Here is a 27,039-nt window from a genome sequence, read left to right as displayed (position 1 = left end):
AAACTGGCTTTTTCATGAATGTGTTTGTGTCTTGGCTTGAATACTGTCTGAAGACCATAATCAAAGAACGGTGATAAATGGAAATTGGGAAAGGTATTAGCACGGGGTCTGAAAGATCAATGCTAGATCCATTTTGATTTAACATCATAATTAGTGATAAATTCACAGATGATCCTAATTTAGAAGGCGTAACATACATCTGTGTAGACAGTGTAAGTATGCAATAGAAATTTAGGGAATTTAGGAATCTCAGGATGAATGAAATGAGATTACCTTTGTAAGAAAGAAAATTTAATTTTAAGATCTGTGGGGTTAAAGAAAAAATTATTAAGCTCAACAAATGTCAGTGATAATGTGTGTCCGTTTACAACTTTTCATAGTTCTGTACTAACAATGAGCGGCTGTAGAACTGAGAGAAATGTCAGAGGATAGGTAGAAAAATAAGCCTCTGTCATTTTAATATTATATATATTTTTATTAATGATACTTTTTATTATTATGAATACCAGTTGAAGAAATTGGTTTTTCATTGTGATCAATGCATTCCATTAATTTCTTATTTAGATAGTATATTCTCATCTTCGGTTTTAAGAAAAATTTATTTAAAATAAGTTTTTGCATTGAGTCTTTTTACCTTCATTATCAAAAGACAAAAATGACGACCATTATGTCCAATTAACTTGCTCACTGACCATTGTTGCAATAGAAACCATATGTAATGTCTACCAAAGCTGAAGAGGGTTACCATTTTGAAATATAGATTAGAACTAACTCTGGTGGTTCATGTTCACATAGCCTGCTTCCTCTTTTTGTATCCACTCTTAGACAGTGAAAGTAGCCTGGCCATCTAAGAGAACCTCTAATAAATATTCGCAGTAATTTCTTTGAGATGGAACATAAATAGAATTTTATTTTCTGAAAAATATTATTTATACTCCAGGATTATAAAAGTTAGCTGAAAATATTTAAATTACAGAAAAAGAATCCCCGCTTTAAAGTCTATTCACTAAATTACAGGATTTGCATGCACAAAATAAAAAACTGGTACATAAACACCTGGTGATGGAAAGTATGTCATCAATTTTGATAGCATGTATATGTTTAGACATTCAGGATATCTAAAACCCTTTGCTATAAATTCTTCTTTAAAAAAATAAGACATCATCATTTAGACTGTAAATGTAAAAACGCCAATGGTGCATTATTCCATCTCCCATAGTTAGGGACAGAATGCAGACATGCCACAATAATGTTTTTTATTTCAACTGTTCGAACCATATTAATGAGAACATCATTTTGGAGAACTAATTATTTCTATTTGTCTTGTGTCACACTTTCTAATTCCCCTATATTAGCACAGCCAAAGCAAATTAATTGCTTTTCCAGCAGTTGAAACTTGTCCAAGAATGAGCTCACATTCCCTTCCAGTTTCCCTGTTTCTGAGAGTGCATTGTGTCAGAAATTTCTCTTGATACTAAACATAGTCTAGAGAATATCTTTACAGATTTCTGTGCACTCACTTGATGAAATTTATAAGTTTAAGTGACCCGCCAGGAAAGATAAAGTTCTTAGCTGCAAGATTATACATCAAAACAGTTAAAGTGAAATTAAAATTAAATGAATGAATCTCACTGAAGCAAAAAAAGCAGTAATTAATGGTTCCCTTAATTGTCTTCATAAAATATTTGCATGGGTCTAATTTGCATAATTTGCATGTATTAATTAATCTTTCAAAGGAATTTTGTGCTGAGAGAAGCCAAAAAATCTCTTTGTTTTATTTAACATCTAATGAAATATTTATCTTCTTTAATGAACTTCTCATCTTCATTAAAATAAAAATTGCACAAGTTTGTATGTTTTAAATGTTTTTATAATTGAAGTATTCAAAAAATCTCTTTAGACTTGCAACAGCTGAAAAACAAACACATTATTTAACATTCAGTATCATTTTAACAACAGCAACACTAAAAAAAAAAGGAAGTCCAATTTCACTTTCTCAAAGGTGGCAAAGCATTTGGTAAATGAATAAATGAATGCAGCTATTTGGTTTTAAAAGTAAAATTTACAAAGGCCTGATCATTTCTTTCAATGGTAATATTATTTTTATGGTTGAAATGTGGGCAACTAGAGGGTATATATGAGAAAAATCAGTATGTTTAATTGTTTGAGAAATAGTTCACTGGTTGAAAATATTTTAACCGGTTCAAAGAAATAGCAAAATGCACTTGATATTATTAACATCTCCTAGATTGACTGACAATATTTCCTGGCAGGAGCTATACGGTTCCAACTTTATTCTAAATCTGACTGCTGGAGATTTGCAGCAGGGTTTTCTCCACTCACAAACTGAGATCATAGTGAAGACCAAGAGACGTGACTTGGAAGGGATGAAATTCAAAATTTCATCAAGTGCCAAATAGTACATATTCACGAAAACTAGGGAAGAGTGGGGGAGAGAGCCCAGAAGTTAAACAGACATAAGGGAAGGGAAATTGATGATTCGTTAATGGTATTCATTCTTTTTGATTCAAAAGTGATACAGAACATTCCAAAGAAGAACATCAGTTAACATTTTCTAAAGCAATTTAAAGTTTGCACAGCTTTCTCACATACATCATTTTCGTTTATCTTCTCCTCAAGCCCATTTTATATTTGAGAAAACTAAGGCACACGAACATAAAGCAGATTTCTTGGAATCAAACCATGAACTCAGGACCTCTGAGTCCATTTGACTCCGAATGCTTTGCTCCTATGTGACATCAATCTTTTTATCTCATGATACTTGATGAAGTGGCTATGAGTGACTAAATATTAAGCCAGATAATGAGGGTGGGCTTAAATTTATAAGGATTAAGATTCAAAATGCAAATATATAGCTCTTTCCATGTAAAGCCTAGTAATGAGATAAAATCAATTAAATTGACTTTGGTTTCCTCTAGGATCATCTTTAGGGAAGCAAAAAGGCATTTTCATTAGGCCATGGACATTTCTTAGCCCTGCAACCACTCTCATGATTTGCAGTTTCTCATGAAGTTTTCCCTAATATAAAAGGAAAAATTAAATCTATTTGGTGACAAAAATAGTTAGTAATCAGTTTCAAAATAAATGCCAATACAGATTTTTTCCCTAACAATGATAATTTATTTAATAAATAACTGATTTCTAAAGGTTTAAGGTTTAACATTAAGATGACTTAGTTTTAACAGTGGTAGAATGAGAACAGTAATCTGCTGTCAAAACTACCATTCATTAATGTTGTGACCCTGGTAACTCATTTTACATCCTAAGACCTGTTCTAGTACTGATATTTTTATCCTGTTAAAATGTCAAAGACATTTAACTTTTTATTAGTATGGACATAACACACACAGGCGATGCATGTGTCCATTCTCCATTATGGATACATGGATTCTGGACTCACACTGCCTGGGTTCAAATCACAACACTGATGTTTATTATCTGTGTAACACAGAGTGTGTAAATTAAACTTTTTGATTTTTGGAGTTCCTAATCTGTAAAACACAGATAATGATCACAATATCCACCTCACGGAATTGTTATGGGATTAAGTGAATTAATATATGTAAAGAACTTAGAACAGTACTCGGTAGAGACTAAAAGCTAAAAAGACTTTGTTATTTTTACAATTATGCATAAACTTAATGTAATAATACTTGCAATAGTATTCATTTTTGGTAAAAATTAAACATGTTTTGGATCTTAAAAATTATTTTAAGCCAATAATTTTTTTCCCATATGTGATGCATACTTTTTCTTTTAGCATGTTTTAAGCTGGAAAATGCAAATTATATTTACCAGATTTTCCAGGGCATTTAAAAAATTCATGACAGAGTGTGAATTTCAATATTTATGTCAATTTAAATAATATGGTTTGAAGAGATTTATTTGCAGCCACATATTCTGTATGATTATTTATCTCTTTGCAAATTAAATGAAAGATAAACTAGTTATTCTTGACTCATTTAAGATGGAAGTGTTAGAGCTTCTTAATTTTTTATTATATTTGGCAAATTTCTCTTAATATGGTTTGTATTTTCATATAGTAGGGAGTAACTGCAGACTCTTCTAATTCATATATAATCATACTCGAGAGATAGTAAATCTCCACTTAAGCTTACTAATTACACCTATAAAACCATGAATGATGGCTACAAATTATTGGATCTGACTCTCATTTTTTTTTTATTTCTCCCTGGGAGAAAGAGCACTGGATGGGGAGATTTTAGACGATAAATTATCCCCATACAGAATCAGGTTTGCTGTATTTAAATTTGATGCCATACTATGATTTTATATTAACTTACAAAATTCCCATTTTAACAGATTAGGAGCTAATTATTTGATTTTCATGATAAAATGATATTTACTTAAAATTTTAATAGCAATGTCTTTATTTTTTCTTAATGGATTTTACTGATTAATATAGTTCTATTTTGTTTCAAGTTACCATAGTCTTTTGACTTCTTTTTATAAATTCTCCAGCAACGTTATATGAAATGTCACTCTCAGGCCTTATCCCTAGTTAAGGTGTTGGGAATGGAGAAGAATTTTGCAAATGAGAAAAGAAGATTAGATGTAAGACAAGAGGCACAGAAAGTACATTCCTCTGCTAACTCCAACAGATGGTTCTGGGTTCCAGCCCAGGTGGGACCATAAACTCAGTACTACCATATTTTTTTTTTTCCTGAGGGAACTCAAAAATATGTACTTTTACATGAAAGTACAGATTTTCAAAAATACTGTGGAAGCCTGAATAACATAAATGTTTATTTACAGTTTTTGATAATAGTAAGACAGAAAAGTTCTCTCTCAATCCAAAAAGCTCATATAATGTCAGATGATGTCAACACATAAACCAAATGTAAAATATCAATTAAGTCACAAGTATAGAGAACAGTTCTCCAAGCTTTTTAGAATGAATGCAATGACTTCCCCTAACTGCTTTGATTTCAGACATACTTTTTTGAGATAGAATTTTAAGACCCACGTGCCCACATCATTCTTCAAATTTTTGCAATTCAGATTAATCCCATTATGTTAGGCACTTAATTGATATGATTATTGCAAAGGATTAAAAATGCCCAATAAATTACTTTGTAAATTCTAATTATACTTCTTAAATTATTAGAATGAGAAGTATTTCAAGAAATTGCAAAAGATACTTTAATGTAAAGGGTTGATGAATTATATACTATAGCTCAAAGGCTATATTTCCCTAAGAATTCAGAATCAATTCTGGTTAACAAATCTCCAAGACTCAGTGAGTGAAAAAAGTGAAGTAAATATGGTGGATCAAAAGAAAAATATTAATGGCATGGCACTCATATGCTTATGGTCTATCTTTTGGAATAAATTTCTCATAATTCTTATTTTTCCCAGGGGACTTCACTGAGATTTGTGATATATTTGTGCTAACTTTTCAAGGATTACTGGCAGCAGAATCAAAACATGGTTCTAAACTATTTCTCCATATCATATTATCCCACTATTTGTAGATATTTTATTATAGTCTTACAGTAAGATTTTTAAATGCAGGCAAAATTTAACTAGTGACTTATTGCTCCTTCTTACACCTACTAATAGAGCAAATGAGAACAGTGAGCCCATTGCATCAAACTGATTTGAGTTCAAATTAGACAGAAACCTCACTGGCTCTCAAAAAGTTACCCTTGTCAAGTCATCAGCAAACTATAGCTCAAACCCCAACAGACCATCCGTCCAAAAGAAGGGTAAAGACACTGAAGAATATGAGCTCTCATGTTAACAGGAGAGCAAATCTCATTTTGATACAAAGCTGGCAACGATACTTAGCTTAGCTTCCACACTCTCTCATCTCATAATTTCACATTCACAGTAAAGTCTCACTAATTCCAAAAATACTGATAGCATTTATCTACAGAGTAAAAATGTAATGAAAATTACTGCTTGAGTGGTTATAAAGAAACATACCAAAATTAGGTCAATATTTTTAGGATGTTTATATACTTAATTTTCAGTATAGCTAGATTTTTGTTTTTGTTTTTGGTAAGTCACATATGAATTGATTTCTAAGTTAATGTTTAAATATTTAGTTGGTGGGTAATTGCCCATTTTGATCTCAAATGCAGCTCTTGGTTGCCTTGTTTTGAATAGTATTTCAACATGTGGTTCTATTCCTTTGTGAGAAAATTGGAACGCAGACATTTATTTAAACCCAACAATTCACATAGAAAGGTTGTGAATTATCACAGCTCAATAGGCTCTTTTGTAAGTTGTTTGTACAAAACACAGGAAATACAAAAACATTTCCAATTATTTTCTTAATGTTAAATTGTATAACCAACAAAGAGGTGAAATTTTGTCATTATTCCAAAGCTATAGGCTTTTATATTTCAACACTTGCAGGGTGCTTTAACATGAAATATTAGGGAACAAGTATACATGCAATTTTAGCAATATTTAATGGATCACTGACTGTTTAGAATTCTGAGACTTGAAAATAATGACTTTTTTTAAGATTTTTAAATTTATTTTAGAGAGAGGAGAGGGGCAGAGGGAAAGGGAACCTCAAGCAGACTCCCTGCTGAGCACGGAGTCCAACACAGGGCTGGATCCCAAGACCCTGAGATCATGACCTGAGCTGAAATCAAGAGTGGCTTAACTGATTGAGCTACCTGAGGAACCCCGAAAATAATGACTTTGATTATTGTTTTTTACTCTTGGCAGTATTTATGATTTCTGAATAAAATGAGTTAGCAATGTGACAAACGTGAATATATAAAAGTAGACATTTTAAAATCATATTTTAAAGATTTTACTTATTTATTTGAGAGAGAGAGAGAGAGACAGCATGAGCAGAGGCAGAGGCAGAGGGAGAAGTAGGCTCCCCGCTGAGCAGGGAGCCTGATGCAGGGCTTGGTCCCAGGGCCCTGGGATCATGACCTGAGCTGCAGGCTGGTGCTTAACCAACTGAGCCACCCAGGCACTCCAAGGTCCACATTTTCATATGGTTAGGCTAATAAGTAAATAAAAACAGAATACAAATAAGAAAAGTTTTGGAAGCTCCAAAATCACAAATTTAAATTTTAATGAAACCTGGAATTTCTATTCTTGAAATCCCTTTCAATTAAATATTTTTCATCTGATGTCTCTTCCTAAAACCCCTCTGACCATTGCAACTGCTATAAAATCTTCACTGCGGTATGGAATGGAAAAGACATAGATGAACACACTCCTCCAACATGGCTTCCAGACTGATATCAATGTCCTCTTCTGAGAAGCATCTCATGAACAGTTTGGGAGAACAAACCTTAAAAATGGCTGTCTGTGAAAAATGAATGTCATTTAAAAATATATACCTTTTTGATTTTCAAAGTTCGTATTTAGTATTTTAAAGACTCTACAAGTCCTGCATTGAAGTTGATAAAAAAGTTAAATTAGCATTTTCTAGAATTCATCTGATTATGAAAATTTTTAATGAATTAAAAGTAATATTCTTAATCTCAGGAAACAAACTGAGGGTTGCTGGAGTGGTGGGGGGTGGGAGGGATGGGGTGGCTGGGTGATAGACATTGGGGAGGGTATGTGCTATGATGAGTGCTGTGAATTGTGCAAGACTGTTGAATCATAGACCTGTACCTCTGAAACAAATAATACATTATATGTTAAAAAAAAAAAAAAAGAAGATAGTAGGAAGGGAAGAATGAAGGGGGGGTATTAGAGGGGGAGAGGAACCGTGAGAGACTATGGACTCTGAGAAACAGAGGGTTCTAGAGGGGAGGGGGGTGAGGGGATGGGTTAGCCTGGTGATGGGTATTAAAGAGGGCACGCTCTGCATGGAGCACTGGGTGTTATACGCAAACAATGAATCATGGAACACTGCATCAAAAACTAATGATGTAATGTATGGTGATTAACATAACATAATAAAAAAAGAAAAAAGAAAAATAGTATCTCATGGAATGAACTTTGGCAACTGTTTATTGTAACTAATTCTTGGTAAATCTATCTGTTGTAACCAATTCACTTTAACAAATGCTTATACACCAAGTGCTGGGGCCAGAAAAAAATGCAAAACACATGATATCTTTTCTAAATAATTCATAATCTAGTAGGATATAAAGATACATAAATAATTCTAGTGAAATATGTACTGAGTTAATTCCTTTTGGTAAAGCTGTGGGTGTCAAGGTGTTGTTTGGGGTGGAAGGAATTAAGTCAAATTTTAGTTATATAAAAATATGAAATATTTATACATTAAATTTTTACATGAAATCAGGAATTATTTTAACAAATCAAAATATGGCCAAATCATGTACCTACCTGTCTCTATATTTAAAAACTAATGTACTCTATAAACATATTAGGTAGTCATATTTTGAAGTTTTTACAGTAGGACTCATTTTTTGTTTTGTTGTTTATAAGAACTCACTAGTACACTTTTGGGAACATGTATTTGAGGCCTAAAATTAATTTAATAGATTGAACCTGAAATTTAGAAAATTCGTTTTTTTTTTCCCTTAACAATGTAAAAAATTGATTATTCTCTTTTAGTGAAGTACTGCTTTGACCTAGTGCTTCTGAAATGTAAACACAGTACTTTCAGAACACAAACAAACCCATTAATTCCAGTTTTGTGATTGGTGAAGATTCATTTAAGTCTACATATGTAAATCTACATCCTCTGAGAAGCCATATTATTGACATATTTTGTATAATTTTTTCAAAAGAAGAGACATAAATATTATGGCTGCTTCTGAGTACGGCTTTAAACAAATTCCTAAATACTATTTAGGAATATTTATCTGCTTCCCTTTGTTTTATATCTGGTCCCCCTTGTTTTATATCTGAAATCAATATATTAAATCCTAAATCCAATATGAATATTGCATGGGAAGTGTTGATCTAGAGTGAGAATAAAGAAGAATGTAATAAATTCAGAAGTGAAGTAATAAGAATCCAAGTTCTGGTATTGTGCAAGGAAGAAGTGGGAGTGAGCAGTGAAGTATAAGGAGAAAATCAACTCATAGGGCATAGAAAGCAGCAGTTGGTAATTTGAAGTAGGTGGTCTGGGAAAGAGATCCAGGCCAATGGGGCATTTAGACAGAGTTGAAGAGTAAGCATCCAGGTGAATGTACAGCTGGAGCTTGAGTATGAGGCAGTTTGGATGTGAGGTCTAGACAAGAGATACCGCTGTGGACACCATTAAAGGCTTATGTTGAAATACATCATCTCTTTGCTTAATCTTGAAATTGTCATTCTTCTGAAAAGGCTAGAATGTCAATCCACTTCTCGCCCAAGGAAAGATTATAATAATAGTAATAAATGCAACATTAAGAAGCAAAGAATATTCACATGACGATGAGTTAATACATTTCTCTATTATCCTTATTTGTAATGAATGACCTAATATTTCTTAAAAAATAGAGAAAACATTAAGTAGCTTTTTTTTTAATATCAATTAGAAAGAATGGATTACTTGGCTTTGAATTTTGTCCATTAAAGTGAGTGTAATAAAACTGGAACCCAAAAATTTACAGTGCTAGATTATATACATAAAATTAGAATAAAGAATGCTAAAAATACATAGTGGTATATTAGAAAATTCATATTTTGACTTATTTATTTTGCGCCTTTGTTGATTCTGCAGATTTTACCTATGACAAACTGTCAATTCAACTCTTGCATTAAGAGACATGTATTTTTCATGATATTGTTTCATATGGCAATATGTTGGATATCAGTCCTTTCAAGTAATCAAACTACATGAATAGAGTCATAAACAAAAAAGCAACAATAATTTACTCACATTGTTAGCTTTCCCTCTGATGCATACATATTTCTTGCCATCATTTGAACAGTATAATACATTCTTACTTTGATGAAGGGAAAGTAAAAATTACACTTTAGACTTGGTAAGTAAATAAAAAATGCTCAGGTAATAGTGTTTTGAATTATCACAACAAAGTGTGTGTTATACCAAAATAATACTAGTCCTACACCATATTTTAAGCTTTTGGAGCATCAGATTTTTCAATACATAAGACATTTGGTAATAAAGCCATCAAATGTCTGGTTAAAGTTGAAGCATTTAGAGAATTCTCATCTGAGCACTGAACTAGCAAAGAACAAGACCCGTTTAAAAAAGGGCTGATGAAGTGAGCTCTTCATACAGACATTATAATGCTATCGTGAAGGGGAAAACAGGCAATATTAATCAAGACTTACAAGTTAATATTCTTATAGCTATTCAAGTACGTTTCCTTAAAAAGAGATAGAACTGATATCTGTCCAGTTGAAATGAATCAAAGATATTATGATAAAATTAAGCATTCGTGGTTGAGCAATTTGGTATTGTCTAAGTGCAACTGTGAGTTAGCCCTGAAAGAGTAGTAAATAGTTTCTCTGGTGGGAAAATAGAGATTTTATTATAAAGTGGTTTTGACATAAGCCTCGATTGAGTTCCTTAAATTCATAATGTTTCTCGAAATGTAACCTTAATTCAGGATATAATGATCTATGTGGTGACATAAGTTAATTTTATTCATATCACAATTGGTAGTGATGGGAAAATAAGGAAATACTGACAATAACCAGAGCTCAAGCTCTTAAATTTAATGGAAATAGTGGCCTATGTTACCATGACCCAGGGCAGATTTTCACAGTAGGCATGAAATATACGTATATCAACATTTATCTATTCTTCCTAAATATATGCACGTTTATTATAATATACTTTAAATGTTTATTTGTAAAGTTTTTGTGTTTATTTTTTGAAATTGAATTAAAGAAATTTGACAATCTCATGTAATTTAATATATGCTGAGAACAAATTGGAACTTAAACATAAACTGTAAGTTAAGTCCAGAGTGCTCAGATGTGTCCTGAAATTCTTTGTGTCTAGAGACAGAGACAATTTGTAAAATGCAAAGTTATCTATTAGCATTGTCTATTTTTGTAATAGCACATTTTGTCTTTTTTGTTTTTTCATCGTTTTCCACTTTAGAAAGCATTTAGTGGCTTACATTTGTCATTGTTTGTGGCTGGTTTTGTTGATATTTTCCTGATCAATTGGCAAAGAATTATGTCTGTTTCTTGAAAAACATGCAGTATGATAAACAACAGTTTCAAATATTGCAAGATACCAGGTTTAATCAAAATTGAACATAGCCAGTCACCACTACTGAATCAAAACTTTGAAGGGGCATTAAAAAGATTGTCTGGCTTCTTCTTCAATCTAGTGTCTTTCTAAGTGCTTTTAATAGAGAGATCTAGAATTTTTTTTGTCCTTCTCTCTTTTTCGGTAATTTGTTAAATGGTAATAACTTCAGTAGTATGGAGTTATACAGTTTCCTGGGATGGTTACTTTGGTCACATTGCATCAAGTATCTGATGTAATCAGCATTATTCTGAGAGAAGTTTAGTATAAGAATTAGACTATTAACAATTATCATTTTTATTTCTGAGGCCACCATATATCATGAAACGCGATCATCAATCTTTATGGAAAATCTGTTTTTCATTCCCAGTAGAATCAAATTGCCCTAAGGTAACATAGGTAAAGTTACTTCCACTTAATAGAAGATATACATACTTAATATATATTTATATATATAATATCCATTTTAAAAGACAAAACAAAGTTGTGAAAATATTCTGTGATTTAGAGTAATTTAGTCCATTAGTAGCAAATCAGAGAGGTTTTTTTAGAAATTATTTTGATGTAGGGGCACCTGTGTGGCTCACTCACTTAAGAAGCTGACTCTTGGTTTCAGCTTAGGTCATGATCTCAGGGTCCTGAGACCCAGCCCCGTGTAGGGCTCCTCACTCAGCAGGGAATCTGCGTGAGATTCTGTCTCCCTCTCCCTCTGCCCCTCCTCCCCTCCATGCACTCTCTCTCTAAAATAAATAAATCAATAGGAAAAAAAGATTAAAAAATTATTTTGATGTAGTAAGACAAATATTGTACTGGAAACACACAGGTTGGTTTTGCTGTTTCTCTGAAGTGTAGGCAAGCTTCCAAGAGAATTCACAAAGTGGCACTTGGCGTGGCAAATTCACATGACTCAGAGCCGGGTCATCAATCTTTTTCTGTATTTCAGAAGAAAGCAAACTGAGGTAGTATACTAAAACCCTGTAAGTCACAAGAACTGAAATATTTATTTGTGACATTGACCAGCACATCTTTCTTATAAAGGAAGGAGTATTAATTATGTGCCGTGGCACAACAAATTACTTCCAAACTTCATGGTTTACAACATTTATTATCTCACAGTTTCTGTATGTGAAGAATCTGGGAATAGCTTAGTTGGGTCATCTGCTTTGAGGTCTTTCCCAGGCTACAATAAGGCGTTGGAAGGGATTGCAGTCAACCCTAGACTCAACTGAGGCAGGATTCACTTCCAAGCTTATTCATGTGGCTGTTGGCTGGCCTTGCATCCTCAAGGGTGTTAGATTGAGAGCCTCAGTTCCCCTGTTGGCTACTGGCCAAAGACCACCATCAGTTCTTTGCCACAGAACTTTCCATAGGGCAATTCACTATATGGCAACCTTCTTCAGCAGATGAAGCAAGTGAAAAGATCCAGGGAGAGTGTCTGCCAGCAGGATAAACGTCAGTTGTTTATAATCTAAGCTTGGAAGTGATTTTCCTTCACTTTTGCCCTATTCTCTTTATTGGAAGCAAGGGCCTAGATACAGTCCATACTTAAAGGAGATGGGGATCACACTAGGATATGAATATCAGGAGACAGGGAGTATTACTGGCCATCGTAGAGTATTCCTACCAAAGTGGCTATGCAGAAAAAAAAATCGTCAAATTATCTGGCAAGAATGGGATTAGAACAAGGAGTATTATATAATCAAATATTTTCTGGAATCAAGAATATATCTAAAGGTAGACCAGATGTATACATCAGTCTTTGAAGGGAACCTCATCCCTGGTTGGTGCTTTCATGGGCATTTGCAAAACCTGCCAGCTTAACTGCTTTCTCTAGGCTACCTTTCTGGACAAGCCCTCTATTGATTCTCATAATCTTTACATGTGATCATTCTATTGATTCTCATAATCTTTCTTTAGATGTGATCATTCTGTCAACACATTTCCTTCCCTGTTTGCTAGTCTGTCTTTAACTTTACACTTCTCTGGGCCGATCCTTTGTGGGTTAATTTTAAAGTTGAGTGCACAGAGGGCTACCTTCTTTAATAATTCCTGTATAACCTGTTATTGTTCTTACCCATGTACTGTCTACACAACAGTTGATGATTTCATTAGATAAGATATAAAGAAAAACTGTTCTCCACAAAAGTGTCATTTCTTTAGTTACAACAGTTGTCATATATATTCTAAAGATTTGAGACGTTTTCATGGAAGTTTGTCATTTGTCGAGTTTAGCACTAGACCAGTATTTTGGGTCAGCATTGTATAAATGTGTTAAATAAAGCTCTAGAAATTTAGAACTTTATTCACTTACAGGTATTTCTCTAAACAAATATAACTTTATTAAAATTGCTCATTTAGTCATGCTAGAGGAAATGGAAAAATGGAAAATGGAAAAAAATAGAAAATGCTTAAGTTTTAAAAGAAAGATGATTTTTTCCCTCCAAACTTAAAAGAAAATAACTAGGCTCTGCAAGAACTGCTCTTCTAATTGTCACCTTTGTTTTTTTTTCCCCAGAGTTAACACATAAGTTTATTCTGAAAACAATTCACTGAGGATTTTGACTGTTCTTATAATCCTAAAGGATACAAATGCTTGGTTTGAAAGATTTGTTTCCCTTTCCTGCAATATTTTGTTTTATCAAATAAGGCATCACTTTTTTCTATGTTCTGTTTTAATTAGGCATAGTACATAATTTATCCATTCATCATTCGGGTTTAGATATGCCCTCAAATGATTATTTCCTTACATACCTGTGTCTTAGTCTTCTTTATTCCAGAAATGAATAGAAGAATGGAGAAAGTAATGAGAGATTTTTACTGTGTTTTACTTTGCTGAAGTTGGGAGGTCTCACCTTCCAATCAGGACAAGGTAACCTAAGTACAAAGCACCCCATTCTCACTTGCTGGTACATTAACCACTGTGATGGTTTCCCACTTCTTACTAATGAATGCTTAATTAGAACACACACACACACACAAACACACACACACACACAAATGCTTTACCAAAGTAGACCTACCAGCAATATAATTTTTCTTTGTTTACAGAAACAAAACAAAACTTTAAAGAGGTCTGTGTTCTGCTTTTTTTGTTTGTTTGTTTTTGATAAACTTTTAAAAGATAACCTGTGTTTCAAACACAGATAATCGCAACGGTACTTTCCGTACATCAACAAATGCACATTACCATATGTAGTCCTAACTAAATAACAGGTAATACAGTTAAGCAGACTTCATAAACTTTACAATTGTAAATTTACCATTAAAACAAAATGGACCAGTAGACCAGATTCCAGCTTATGTCCACACCCTCAGTCCAGTAAGTTTCATGAAACTGAACCTGGTCTTTCTGGAGAACTCTATTAAGAGAATCGCTAAGCATCATCTTACTATCTAATACTTGAGTAGGACTTCTCAAAAGACTTGTTGTTAAGCAGAAGACATTTCCTATGAGAACACTGTCCACATAATCAGTGAAACAGTGTATGTGGAGAGTGGAGAGTATATATCCTCAATGAGTTATTAATAAATACCTAATATTGGTGAAATATTAAAACTTTATACCATTTAGGCAACTATTTTATTTTTTAACTTGTATTTGAAAGAAAACCATACTCACAGAAAAATTCAAAAAAACTATTGAAACTCTCAAGTGTCCTTTACCAGGATTCATCTGTTATTAATATTTTGTTCCCATGTGCCTTATAATTATTTCTATCTGCATAGTATTTTCTGAAGCATTTGAGCGTAAGTTGTATAAATCGTGGCCCTTTACCTGCTATATTTACCCATACATATTTCAGGGGGCATTTACTAAAAACAAGGATGTTCTCTTATACATAACGACAGTATATTTATCAGCTCGATAAATCCTTCATTGTCATAGTACTCTTATTTAATCTGACATCAAAATTCTAATTTTGTAATTTGACCCAAGCATGTCCCTTATAGCATTTTTATAGCATTACTAAATCCAAGTTAGTATCACATATTATATTTAGTTGCCATTTCTCTTTAGTCTCCTTGATCTTGGAGCTCTTCCTTGGACTTTAAAAAATTTATAAAGTTGACATTTGGGAGAATACAGTCTTAATAGAGTGTTCATCATTTTGCATCTGATGTTTCCTCATGATTCGGCTCAGGTCATGTGTTCTAAGCCTGCATACCACCCACACAAGATTGTGTTTTTCTGAAGGTATACATTCAGGGACACACAATATCCATCTTCCCCTCATTGTGTGATGTGAGTTTGATAATTCCTTCTATATATTTTTATTGAGCACTTGCCAGGTTCCAGGCAATATTCAAGGAACTAGTAATACACAAAGCCATATAGTGTGTTATCTGCTCTTAAGTTTATTATAGCCAGGCTTTAATCAATGTCTCTAAGAAGCTTTTTTAAGTGTTGGCATAGTGAAAGCAACTTGGGGGGGGACAAGTGTTTGAATCCTATGACACGTAGTTGTGACAACAGTTAGGTTCTAGTAATACAATATATGGGACCCAAACCATGTCTCCATGAGTATAGGCTGATTACTCATGATTTAAACTTTTTGTCAGAGGGCTAATTTCTTAACACTAATAGTATAGAATAGCCTGTTCCCTATTGCATAGATAAATAGTAGACAGTTGATGATAATGATTTTTTTTTAATCAGTTTTGGTTGGTTGTGGTCATAGAGATATGGTTTTAAGAACAAAGAGTTCCTAAATAGGTAACAGTTCATAGAACCACAGGGTCCAGATTTCTACCCCAACTGGGGAAGATTCTTGAGTTACAGAATGAAAGATCTTTAGTACCAGCATTATCTTAATGTTTGGTAGTAGATTCCTCTTTGCCCACAGAGAGCAGCAACATCATCATTGAGCCTAAAATGCAGGCAAAGGGCCTCTTCTTTAAGATACTCACAACAAGAATGTCACTTCTCAGAGGAACTGAGATATTTTAAGCTGATCTAGCCTTTTGGGAAAAGTATTTTGCCTAGGGCTGGAGTTGACTAACTCCACGCCAGCTGAGATTAACCACAACTATCTGCAGATCTTCAAATGCCTTCGCTGAACATTCTTTAGTCCAGCTTTCATTACTGGTTGTCTATTTAGTGTCCCAATTAGAAAGAATGTTGTGATTAGACCAGCTTGCCCACTGATGATCCTTTCTAGCCACACAATACCTACAGTCCAGTTCCACCTGCTTCAAATTAGCCAATTGTCAAAGTTTGGGTCTTTCCTCGATTCTGGTGCTTACCTAAAGTCTGATGTAAAGTCCATTCACATGGAACGGAGAGTTTCACTTTTCTCATCTTTGGCTAAAGCTTAGTTACCTTTCAACGTGCATCTCATAGCTTTAGATGATCTTCTAAGAACACATTTTAAACTAGACTGTGTTCTGTCATTCACTTTCCTCTTTGAAGGGAACTGAAAAATTTACAAAAGCAGTTTTTGATTTTACTTTTTTGTCTTCACTGTTAACCAGAAGAGATTTACTTCATACTAGCCTTTTAGTAAACGTGATATTACCTGCTCTGATTTCCAATAAGCTGAGCCATATTGTTCCATTAGGTAACCCATTACCTACTGCTTGTACTGGTAATTTGGTTTATACAGACAGAATACACTTGTTGCCGGGCTCTTGTATACACAGTCCATGCCCACTCTCTAGAAGAGCACCAGGTGCTTATACGGAAAGTGGTCAAAAGGGATCTGGGGTCTAGTCCCCTCTCACTTTGACCCAACTCTATGGGCCTCAGGGTCTGCAGCTACAACCTGAGTTACATAAAATTCAAACTTTGTTGCAACTTTTTCAGTTTTTACTTTTTAATTATCTTTGAACGCAACCTTGAATATAACTTCTGGAAATCACTTAGACAGTTATTAGCTGCATTTCATGAGAAGAAATGATATTTACTCAGAATCCTCTTATAAAAGGGCCTGTGCTGAACATCAATCTCTCTTAAAATATTTCTCATGTTAAATGTAGACTTTGTGTCTCTGCTTCTTTGCTTTAGCAGTTGCAGAATGTTCTTACTCTAAATATAAAATTATAAAAAAAAAGCAAGAAACAATATTTTCTTTAATTAGCTTCTTCCTTTGGGGGTTTTAGAAGAGGGGTTATGACTTGACAAAGATCCTTCCCATCTGTTCCTGTTTGTTTGCTTTTATTTTGACTTCCTCTCGTTGTCTTATCAAATATCACATGAATCATTAACATTTGTTTTCATCACTTGTTTTGGTTTCTCTTCCTTCACATGATTAAGACATTATGTTGAGAGAGGCTCAGGGCTAATATTAAACTAATATTCTTTAAGTAAATATTAAACTTTCTGGATATATGATCTTATATGTTTGCCCTTGGTTATGTTAATATTTTCCTCAGCTCTGTGGTAGTGAGATATGTGCACATAGAACTGTTTTGTGAAAGCAGCAAATTTTGTTAGATTACAGGTGTTTGGATATAAGTTTTGAACAAATAGATGCCATTTTTAATAAAGCTACTTCCTAACAGGAAATGTAATTTAGTAAGCCCTTTGTGCAAAAGACATGTTAGAGATCTTTGTGGATGTTTGCAAGAGGGGTTTATTCAAAACTAGAATATACAACTATTCGTATATTGTGTGATACCTTTCACTAGCATACTCCCTTATTAATGATTTCACATAGTTTTCATACAATGAAGGAATTGGATTTCTGGTGTATCCAACTAAGCAATTTGAAATTGTTCCAATTTGTATGCTATCTTCTAATATAAAAATCTTGTTATATAATGTGATTGTTATTGAACAAATTTCATTAGTTTTAAAAATAAATGATCAAGATAAATGATATAATGATAAATGATATCAAATAAATGATACAGATAAATTCTGTATCTGTCTATGTGTATTAGACATTGCCAATAACTACATATAACAATACGTGCAAAAACACTGCATCAAAAAATTGCATCAAAACAGTAAAATTAATACATGAACACAAAACAAACCAAAATTGGAAATTTTGTGACAGATTCCCTAGTCCCTCCTCCTTAGCCACAGCAAATAATGTACTATATACTTAATATACAATATACTTAAAGGTCTGATCTGAGGGCTGCAACTTTATTTATTTATGTATTTTTTTAAAGGGAGAGAGAAAGGGAGAGATTGAGCCAGGGAGGGCAGTAGGAGGAGAGGGAATCCTAAGCAGGTTCCACTCCCAGAGCAGAGCCCATATGCCCTGAGCTGAAATCAAGAATCGGACGCTTAGGGACTCCTGGGTGGCTCAGTCATTAAGGGTCTGCCTTCAGCTCAGGTCTTGGTCCCAGGGTCCTGGGATCGAGCCCCACATCGGGCTCCTGCTCAGCGGGAAGCCTGCTTCTCCCTCTCCCACTGCCCCTGCTTGTGTTCCTGCTCTCGCTGTGTCTCTCTCTGTCAAATAAATAAATAGAATCTTAAAAAAAAAAAAATTGGACGCTTAACTGACTGAGCCACCACTGGCTTCAACTTTAATATTAAAACCTGAGATCCATTTTTACAAGGAACTTTTAAAGATTTTAACTCATTACCTATAGATCTAAATCTGCGTAATAACAGTAAATATCATACAAAAATTTATACCAGCAATAAGCTATTCCATGATCTAGGTCCTTTCTTATACACCAAATTATAGCTGTAAGCATCAAATCACAATGAACTTTGGAACTATTAGGAATTTGTAATTTAAATAGTTTCATTCACTCCCTACTCCCAAATGCTTTTAATTAGAATAGACTTTTTAATTAAGTACTCCCATGCACAAAGTGTAGCTTGATGATTTTTCTGTCATATCAACCTCCCATACAAAAGCAAATAATCATAGTGTTAAAGGAAGATATTTTCTCTGAAACCAAACCATCAGAATTCTAGTTCTCATTTCAATTTGTTCAGTTGAAATTCTACACGCTAAAAGACAGAGCCTGTCTTGGGTAAGACAGCGAGAAAGGGATCCACAAGGCAGGCAGGCTGGTGGTGCTGAGAGCCCGGCTCTTACCTCTACAGCTCAGAGACGTTGCATCTCCTCCACTGAGAGTCCAATTACTTATTAAAGGAAAGCAACCTAATGGAATGCATGTGGACTTTGGATTCACACAAATAGCAAATCCCTGCACTTTTATTTGCTAGCTCTGTGAAAATTTGCAAGATACTTATGTTTTTCAAGCTTAATGGCCTACTTTTAAAAGGCACTAAGAAGGGGCTCCTGGGTGGCTCAGTTGGTTAAGCGTCTACCTTCGGCTCAGGTCATGATCTTGGGGTCCTGGGATTGAGTCCCTTGTCGGACTCCCTGCTCGGCAGGGAGTCTGCCTCTCCTTCTCTCTCTGCCTCTGCACACCGCCCCCCCCCCCGCCACCTGTGCTCTCTCTCAAATAAATAAATAAAATCTTTAAGAAAAAATAAAAAAGCACTAAGAAGACCTATTTTGTTGAGTTGATGGGAAGTTTAGGCTTAAAATCTATAAAGTCACTTGAACACAAATGCTGAGAAAATATTAGCTATATTAATGATAATCATTGCCTTTATTGCTAATTTACTTGATCTCAAAGAAAAACTCTCATCCATTTGAGATAGCAAGGAATAATTGTTTGGTACACCTGGCCCAGCATCAGGAAGAAATAGTAAACACAGTTTTCTGTGGTCAACACGTGCAGAAATAAATAAATACAATAGGAGAAATAGTGGATAGGTGTGAGATTATCTAGTTAGAAGTTAAGTATAATGCACAAAGGGCAGCCCTTAAAACAAAATATATAAATAAGACCTCTGAGTTTTCAGATGCAAACAACACACCTCTGAATAACGAAGTCTTAGCCGTAGAAGCACTCCAGGGATTATAATGACCTTCATTCTGTAGCTCATTTTTGTAGGGCCTTCTCAATGGCCCCATGGCTTTGCCTGCTGTTGGAAGACTCAAGGAAGGGGAGTATTGAAACCATTATTGTGTAACATAAAAACATAGCTCAGTTTGAATTATGGGCCCATATATCTTTCCTAGTACCCTTGCCATTCAACTTTCACTCAGATGGTTTGTTAGCAGAAGCCTGAGATAGACCTACAGTCCCATAATTCAGAGGCCTGTTGTTAGCTCTCTGGGTGCATACATATGGGGCTATGTGCTGAGGACTGAAGGACCAATATAACTTGTCTGAAACAATATAAAATTAGTTAAACTTTTTTTTCCTTACAGACTTTGCATCATCTGTAAGTATGTTTCAAGGAAGATGACAAAATTATAGAGTAGAATTGATTTGAAAGTTAAGCTTTGTAGTCAAAAAGAGAGAGAGATACTCTCCAGGGTCTGTCTCTGCCTGGTAGATAACTACTTCCAGTTAATTCTAAGGCAGATAATCTCTGATGCCTAAGTATTATTTAATCATGGAAATGCCTTAACTGTAGCAGGTGGGATCTATTTTATAGCTGGCATCTTTAATGCTTGATGCATTTGTCCATCTGTTAAGAACATTAGTCAAAAATGCAAGGAGACATTTATTAAAAGTGGAATTATGGTAGATCAGATACTGAGCACATAAATATAATGTATATAATTTTTATAAATGTATTTTGTATATGATATATGGTAAAGATGTTTACAAAATAATTATTATTTTTATATTTTTAAATGAATATAGTTTTATTTTAAAATTTAGTTTCAGGGGTGCCTGGGTGGCTCAGTTGGTTAAGCTTCCGACTTGATTTTGGCTCAGGTCATGGTATCAGGGTGGTAAAATTGAGTGAGCCCCGTACAGGGCTCCATGCTGGCCGTGGAGCCTGCTTAAGATTCTTTCTCTCCCTCTCCCTTTGTTCTACCCTGCCTCTAAAAAAATAATAAAATAAAATTTAGTTTCAGGTAGACTTTAAAATTGCTAGCATGCTAAAGATAATTATTTTTGTTATGTAAGCAGATTAATTCATTTCTCCAAAAGTTTAATATTTGAGACTGCATTAAACTTTTAAGGCAAGCATCATGCTAAACACTGCCATTCTAATACTGATGGGAAAAGAAGAGATAAAGCTGCTGCTTCCATGGTTCTCAAGCACGTAATGTAGTAGGCTCCCCAGATGTAACTTCAAAGTGAGACGAGTGCTATGGAGTTAATTTCCAGGATGCTTGTCTTGGAGAATAAATAGGAGCTCTCTATCTAGAGAAGTTCCATAGAAGGGAGCAGAAAAATAATCAAGGAAGGAGGAGGTACTTATCTTCTAGATTTCTAAAAGGAAGAATAGGCCTTATACTCAACACAGTACAGAGCTTGGTGTGTCCCAGAATGCAAAGAAGAGCCAGGGTCATGGAATAGGGGAGAGTGGTAATTGATAAGATGAGAGCGGAATATACTATATCAAATTATGTAGTACCTGGTAGGCCTTGGTGAAGAATTTGGCTAGTGAATCTCTTAAAACAAGTGTTTACACTTAATGAATTATTTTTGTATACCCACTTTTTGCTACTAGAATCTTTCTTCCTAATAGGCTGCAGACATTGCAGAAGATTCGAAAGCTATTTTTCAAGATTTTATTTTTTTCTCCTTTAATATGCAAAGATTTTTTTAAAAACCACAATGAGCCCTGAAATGTTAATATCAAGCAAATACTTTTCCATAGATATCGTGAAGGAATTTGAATTTGGGGAAAGTTAAGAATGTCTCTTGCCCCACTGTGTAATGCTAGGAAACATTTGCCTTTTTTTTTTTTTTAAGTAAGAATGGAAATTATACTCTCAACATAACTCACTGCAGAGCAGAAATAATGAGGCAGTTGAAAGGAGAAAGAAGTAGGGATAAAGTAATTAAAGGGCTAAGAATTAAAAACTTTGGTAAAAATATAGTACTCTACTTCTTCGGTGGCTTCTGAATCCTTTATTACTAGATTTTTATAAAATGTGTGTTGCCTTATGTAGTAAAAATCATTAGGATCAAAGTTAGCTCTAAAAAGATTCAATTTTTAGCTACCTGGTACTAAGTATATGAACAGCTGAAATTTTAGCTTATTTTTATTTTTTATTTTATGTGATGCATTGTGGGGCTCCATGCAGGGCTTGATCCCAGGAGCCTGGGATCATGATCTGGGCTGAAGGCAACTGCTTAAACCGACTGAGCCACCCTTTAGCTTATTTTTATAAATACCAAGTTTACCTTTAGCTTATTTTTATAAATACCAAGTTTATTAGGTTTATTTACAAAGTGAGGATTCAAAACTCCTGCTAAACTAAAACTAGAAAGTTTTATCTATACATCTATATCTATAATGTAAGTGAGAAAATCATAGTTTTGTCCCACAGGTGGGTGCAATCAAGCCAAGCAAACAGAAGAAATCAGACCATGTTCCACGCAAAAACGATAAATATTTCACAATATGTTAATATGGTACTGTCATAGCCTTTCTTAGAAAGAAATTTTCATCAAAATGTTATGGCTTGGATATGGGTTATTTGATAAATACCTGATTTAGGAAATTCTTATCTTTATTGAATATTACAATGACTACTTCCATAGCCAGTACAGAGATAGATAGTAATATTTAGTATTAACGAAATTATCGTTACAGGCCAGGAAGTAAAATGTTTTTAGACAACATATCTAGGGTGATTATACAGCATAGTTTTGTATGCCTTTAAGTCACCGTTCAAAAATAGAGTTCAGTTGGATTAATAATATATTTTCATTGGTGAATCTCAAATTATATCACATATACAAATGTGTATGCCACTTATAGAGAACAGATAGTCATTGTCATTATTAGATGTTTCATATATTGAAAACAATGATGATATATGATGTTGAACTGGGAAGCTAAGGATGTTTAGAGACTTCCAGGTAAATGTTGTTATTAAAGCTGAACTGGATTAATTCTACAAAGGCAGCCAATACTTGATACACCTTATAGAAGAAGTTAGCCAGTATGAGACTAATCTTATGGACATTTCTTTTCATGTTGTTGAAGGCAAATGGTGGATTTTGGACATTAAAAATATCATAAGTTAAATATATATTTTATTTAATAATTTATTCAATATATACTTTTTGTAAATCTCACAAAACCTGTCTCTGATTCATTCATTAATTTAACACATATTTATGGAACAAGTACTAGATTCTTGGGATATATCAATGAACAAAACAGAGTTCTGTGACATTTTAGAGGTAATATTCCAACTGTACAAGTTAGGCTAAAATCAATCATAATAGGAATGTAAAATTTGGGCATGTCAGTATTTCTATGAAGTAAAAAATGGTTTAACATTGGTTTTAAGTTCCTTACTAATTACTATGTCTACTACAGATTATGTGAAAACATTCAATTAACTTAATGTTGAAGGTGAGATCTGCACATATTTAGATTATATTTTTCTATTTCCTGGATTTACAGTAGATTATTTCTGTTTCCTTATATTTTAACACTATTGGTTAACTATCAGTCATTTTGCAAACATTTACATGGCAATGTTCATTTTTAAAAATGCTTGGAAAATTTTCCTTTTCTTATTACCTTCTACTGTAGATCTTATAACTTGGAATTTAGATATATTTTATACAAATATATCCAAAGTTTAGTCCACACCACAAAGTTGGCAGCTTAAAGGGTGCTACATTTGAGAAAAGAGCTTACATTTTGTTTTGTTTTTCCTCTGGATTTTTAATTTCCCATTTCTTATTTCTGCTTCATTCAAATGGGATTATTGAATGTGTCCAATATTTGATTTGTTTTTCTTTTTCACATAACCATGGGTTTCTCAATTGGTTAAAGTTGAGTAATATATTTCCATCTTAACATTTAATTGTTTGGTTAATTTCACTTCAAGGAAGAAAGACTGTATAGTTCATTGATAGTGATGAAATAACCTAGGTGGCTTTCATGTAAATAGCAACAAATGTGCACAACAGTAACATTACATGGTATATTTAACAACACTGCTAAGGAGTAAGATGAGGAGCTCAGTCTTTCCCATTGGAGATACACCTGAGTGCATTCAGAGAAAATCTGGTTCTGAAAGCTTGGAGGAAGTAATTGTCATTCAACAGAAATCAACTAACGTTGCATATCAGTAACACCCACACACATACTCTTATCTGTTTTCTGAGTGCTCTTGAACTGATATCAAAATAGCAAATATATATTTATGAGAACTAGAAATTCTGTATTCTTTTTGATCACATAAACTCAATGTAATTATGAAATTAACTTTGAGAATATGTGAAAGATGTTACTTCCTAAACAAGTGAAGATAGAAGAAAATCCACAAATTATATATCAGGCTACTAAGTTTTTATATTCACATTTGTCCCCCAAATATCATGAAATTAATTATTTTTTATTGTTCATTTTTAGATGGAAGACTGTATTTGAAAACTACTGTCATGTACTGAATTTTTCCTGTTGAAGAAATCCATGTTATAGTAAAGAACTTTGCAGACATTCGTCATTGGAAAGTTTGGAAAAAATAAAGTCCTTTTAAGGGAACTTCCTCAATTTTGTGTATTAATGTTCTTTAAAAGTTTAAGTATTCTACAAAAAAAAAGTTTCCTCCATTGATTTTCACCTGTGGTTCATACCAGAGACCTGAGAATGTTTGTAAATGTACAGGTATCCAACTTCTTACAGTTAAAAACTGCACCTTTGCTGCTGGACACTTGTATACCGAGTTAAAGGCAGGTCTGAATAAGGCCTCGCTTTGTTTTTTTTAATGGAATGAACCATTTTCCTCCTCTGAAAATTCTGTATCTGAGCACATCAAGAGACTCTTGTATCCAGTGGTCACCTAGACTTACAGAATTATGTCCTCCCGAAACCAGCAAGAACACTTGGAAATGAACTTGTAGGGGGCATAGAGGATTCCTTAAAAAACAAACAAACAAAAAAAAAACAAAACAAAAAAATAAACAAAACAAAAAAACAAAAAAAATCAATAAATCAAAGAGTAATATTCTATTACATTCGATTTTGAACTAATTGTGGGTTTTCTCATGAAGATTTTTTTCACGTACTTCCAAAAGACCAACAAATTTGGATGTTGACAGCAACCCAGTGAAATAACGTTTTGCATATCTGAAAAGAAGCATTGACTATAAGCCAAAAGGTTTCACCCAAGGTCTTTTTTCTTAAAAAAAAAAAAAATGTAACATGTTTTCATTCCAAACTGGTAGTGGCATATAGAATTTAAAATAATGATGCTTCTTATTCAAACTGTTGGTCACATGTACAGTATATAAACATAAAACATACAAGGAAGGTATTATGTATGCAGTAGTATACTAGAGTTTAGGAAAATGAGAATTTTAGAAAATATGTTTTGTCACCCTGTTAGTCAGAAAGACACCTTTCTGGTTTTAACGCATGCAGGCATGTAAATATTTGTCTGGAGTCACAGTATTAATGGATGAGATCTTAAGCATCTGGTGACATCAGAACTCTGTGTCAGCCACTTTTATTTGTATATTGAACCCTAGTTAGTGCCCCAAACTGCACTATTGAGAATGGACTGTGGCTGAACAGTAAATCAAAACACCAGAAATATTTTTATATGTTAATGTCATATTATGTTAATGTTGCTGAAAAACAAAACCTAACAAACCCTTGATGTATCAGTCCAATACCATGTAGCGCTGAGTGATAAAGTTAAAATGTGTTGTGCTTCCCACCCTGGTCAGAGGGAAGGGTGCCTATGTGTTATTTTCACTGTCTTTTTGAAAGTTACAGTATGTGTTTTCACTTTTGTGCAGATAACTGGAAGTAAAGCTGCAAACAGTGCTTATTACACACTGAAGTTACCTTCTCTTTGTTTTTACTAATCTGGAGTTACACCTTTAAAGACTGATATTATGAATCAGTACAGTCGCTGTGCATTTTATGATTTTGCTGTCATCTTAAAATTTTATGATCATAACATTATTTATTACCATAAATAGCAAAATCCTAAATGTCCAAGAAAACTAGCGTAAAAATGTTTAAAGATAGTTCTGATTCGGTATTAATTATTTGGTTAAGAGAAGAAATTAACATTATAGATACTCTGGCACTAAGCTTCTATAGTTTTTAGGTCTTCCTTGCAATACTGGAACGTATTTCTTTTGTGTAGTTCGCTATTAACCAGCTAAGTCTGTTTTTTACTACAATAAAAAAGTTATATATACAGTTCCTATTTTAGCTTGCTTGAAAGGGAGCAATATTTTTATTTAAAATACTGTTAGTAAATGCTCTGTAGAAACTTGGTTTTTGAGGCATCATTCTTCCATACCCATCTTTTGTTCTTTGAGCACAAGAGATTCTGTTCCTTGTTGTATGTATTTCTTGCTTTTCCCTTTTGTGCAGTCTTTAAAGGATTACAACACTTAAAATTGGAGGGACTTGTGGCAAGCTTTTGAATCATACATTTTTTAAAAGATTTTTTAAAAAGCCTACAACTTACCTAAGTAGTAGAATCAGCCATTGCTCTGCTCCTTGCATAGAGTCACCTGTTAAGTAGGTTAAATAGTTTTAAAACGCATACTTTCAAGACCTTTGAGAATGCTTTAGTGTTTGGTTTGATATAAAAGGAATTTTAGCAAGGATTAAAGAAAGAAGCTATCAGCTATATGTTTAGAGAGAATCTTACTAACATGTTGTAAATATTACAATTCATGAAATGTTATTTTAAGTCTGTAACTTAAGTTTTTTCTCCTTTTTTAGTTATACAGGTTGGTTTGAAATTTGTTTTTGTTTTGGGGTTTTTTTGGTATAAACAAGTAAAATTGTGCCCATTTTATGGTTTCCATGCTTTTGTAATCCTAAAAATATTAATGTCTAGTTGTTCTATATTATAACCACATTTGCGCTCTATGCAAGCCCTTGGAACAGAACATACTCATCTTCATGTAGGACCTATGAAAATTGTCTATTTTTA

General features: G+C 33.5%; 1 protein-coding gene across 1 annotated transcript in view; it reads left to right on the top strand.

Annotated features, from left to right (window-relative positions):
- Nucleotides 1-26,745, top strand: part of DACH1 (dachshund family transcription factor 1) — a 424,105-nt gene extending 397,360 nt beyond the window's left edge. The window contains exon 11 of the mRNA XM_028107845.2: nt 24,489-26,745. Coding sequence (XP_027963646.1) covers nt 24,489-24,526 — 38 coding nt within the window. The 3' untranslated portion in view covers nt 24,527-26,745. The remainder of the gene's footprint in view (nt 1-24,488) is intronic.
- Nucleotides 26,746-27,039: the final 294 nt, after the last annotated feature.

Source organism: Eumetopias jubatus, unplaced genomic scaffold, assembly GCF_037043125.1.
Source record: "Eumetopias jubatus isolate StellerSeaLion01/CBP00866 unplaced genomic scaffold, mEumJub1_p1.0 scaffold_3, whole genome shotgun sequence".
NCBI lineage: Eukaryota > Metazoa > Chordata > Mammalia > Carnivora > Otariidae > Eumetopias > Eumetopias jubatus.
This window is presented reverse-complemented; position numbering and strand designations above follow the sequence as displayed.